The sequence below is a fragment of the Lissotriton helveticus genome, chromosome 12, assembly GCF_964261635.1.
Source record: "Lissotriton helveticus chromosome 12, aLisHel1.1, whole genome shotgun sequence".
Classification (NCBI taxonomy): Eukaryota; Metazoa; Chordata; class Amphibia; order Caudata; family Salamandridae; genus Lissotriton; species Lissotriton helveticus.
In genome coordinates, this window is record NC_136073.1 from 793,392,972 (window position 1) to 793,394,414 (window position 1,443).

The 1,443-nt window shown below is 42.2% G+C and overlaps 1 gene segment (V, D, J or C); it reads right to left on the reverse strand.

Moving 5' to 3' along the window:
* Window positions 1-448: 448 nt before the first annotated feature.
* LOC144798148 (immunoglobulin lambda variable 3-10-like) lies at window positions 449-968 on the reverse strand. The segment is given in 2 exon segments: window positions 449-804; window positions 920-968. Coding segments are annotated over 2 exon segments (405 nt in total).
* Between the last annotated feature and the right edge of the window lie 475 nt (window positions 969-1,443).

Consider the following 1,443-nt stretch of genomic DNA (forward strand, 5'->3'; position numbering starts at 1 on the left):
AGCTCAGCTCGTCATGAGCACCGGAGCGCCGTGGCTCATGACGAGCTGACCTCGTCATGAGCACAGGAGGGGTTAAAAATTAAGAATGTATAAAAAAAAAAGCATTGATTTGTAATAATTCTCTCCTCTTCCTGTTTTAGTCCCACCCCCTATATTGCATTCAACAACACTAATAGAATCGCTATTGGAAACAATGGTTAATTCAGAAATAATCTCCTCATGTCACCGGTGCAACAGAAGGCTATGTTTATAGTTTCTAATGTTCAGTGTGCTCTTTATTCTTCTGGAGCGCATATGCAAATTTCATGCAAAGTGGAATTTGATGGCTATCAAGGAAACATTCTGGGTTGATCGTGCTGTTTGAAAATCAGTAAACAATTTACACTCTTTGTTGACTTTTTTCAAAACCTCGAGATGCTTTTTTGATTGTGAGCTTGTTGAATTCATTTCAGATGTTTTTGTCAGGCTTTGTGTCACTGTGGTATCCATTGGCACCATCAAACCACTTTGCACAGTAATAGTGTGCTGCGTCTGTGATCTTGGCATCTTTTACAAGAAGCTGGTACACGGTGCCAGCACTATTTATGGTGGCGGTGAAGTGGGCAGATGACATTCCAGGTCCATATCTAGGGTCACTCCAGGTGTGATGGTGATACAGAATGAGCTGTGGGACCTCTCCTGAGACCTGCCTATAGAATGAGACAGCATGGTTCTCTTTCACTCCAACCTCACAGCTAAGAGTGGCACTTTGTCCAAGGCTGACATGGACAGCAGGGGGCATCAGAGGTTTCTGAGCCTGGGCATCTGAAGAGAGAGAGACAGAATTACAAGATTCTATGAATACTTGCAACATGTACTAGCATACTTATACATATACCAATAAAATATGGAAGCATACATCAGACCTTGGCATACTCACATGAAGCCCAGGACAGGACACACAATGCCAGGGTCTGCAGCAGCCTCATCCTTTCAGCAATGCTGGCGCCTTTCAGAGATTTGCACCAAGGTTTGCACAAAAAGGCAAAGGCAGGCAGGTTTAATATGTGCCATCAGTGCCCCCGGGGTCCCGGGTCAGGTATGCAAATATGAAATGCACTCATCCATCATGCATCATGGACCGAAAGAGAAGCACGATTGCAAAGTAGGAAATAACGGTAACAAAGAAATTGACTTCGATCACTTATGTTCTTTAAGGATTTGCTGCATTCCACAGCAAAAGTTGATGGCTTTTGTCTCAAACAACCTGCTTTTTCTTCAGTGTTGTTCCTTGAGAAGGGAACACCCAGTTAGATGGGTTGTTTGTATCTTTATTTCTGTTGTGTGTCAACACAATTCGTTCAGTTGTCAGTTTTCGCGTTCAAATGCTAAGCAAGTTGTTATTGTTTCCGTTGTGTGACTTAAACTTTGTTAACTAAAATATTTTTGTTACATTTGTATTTT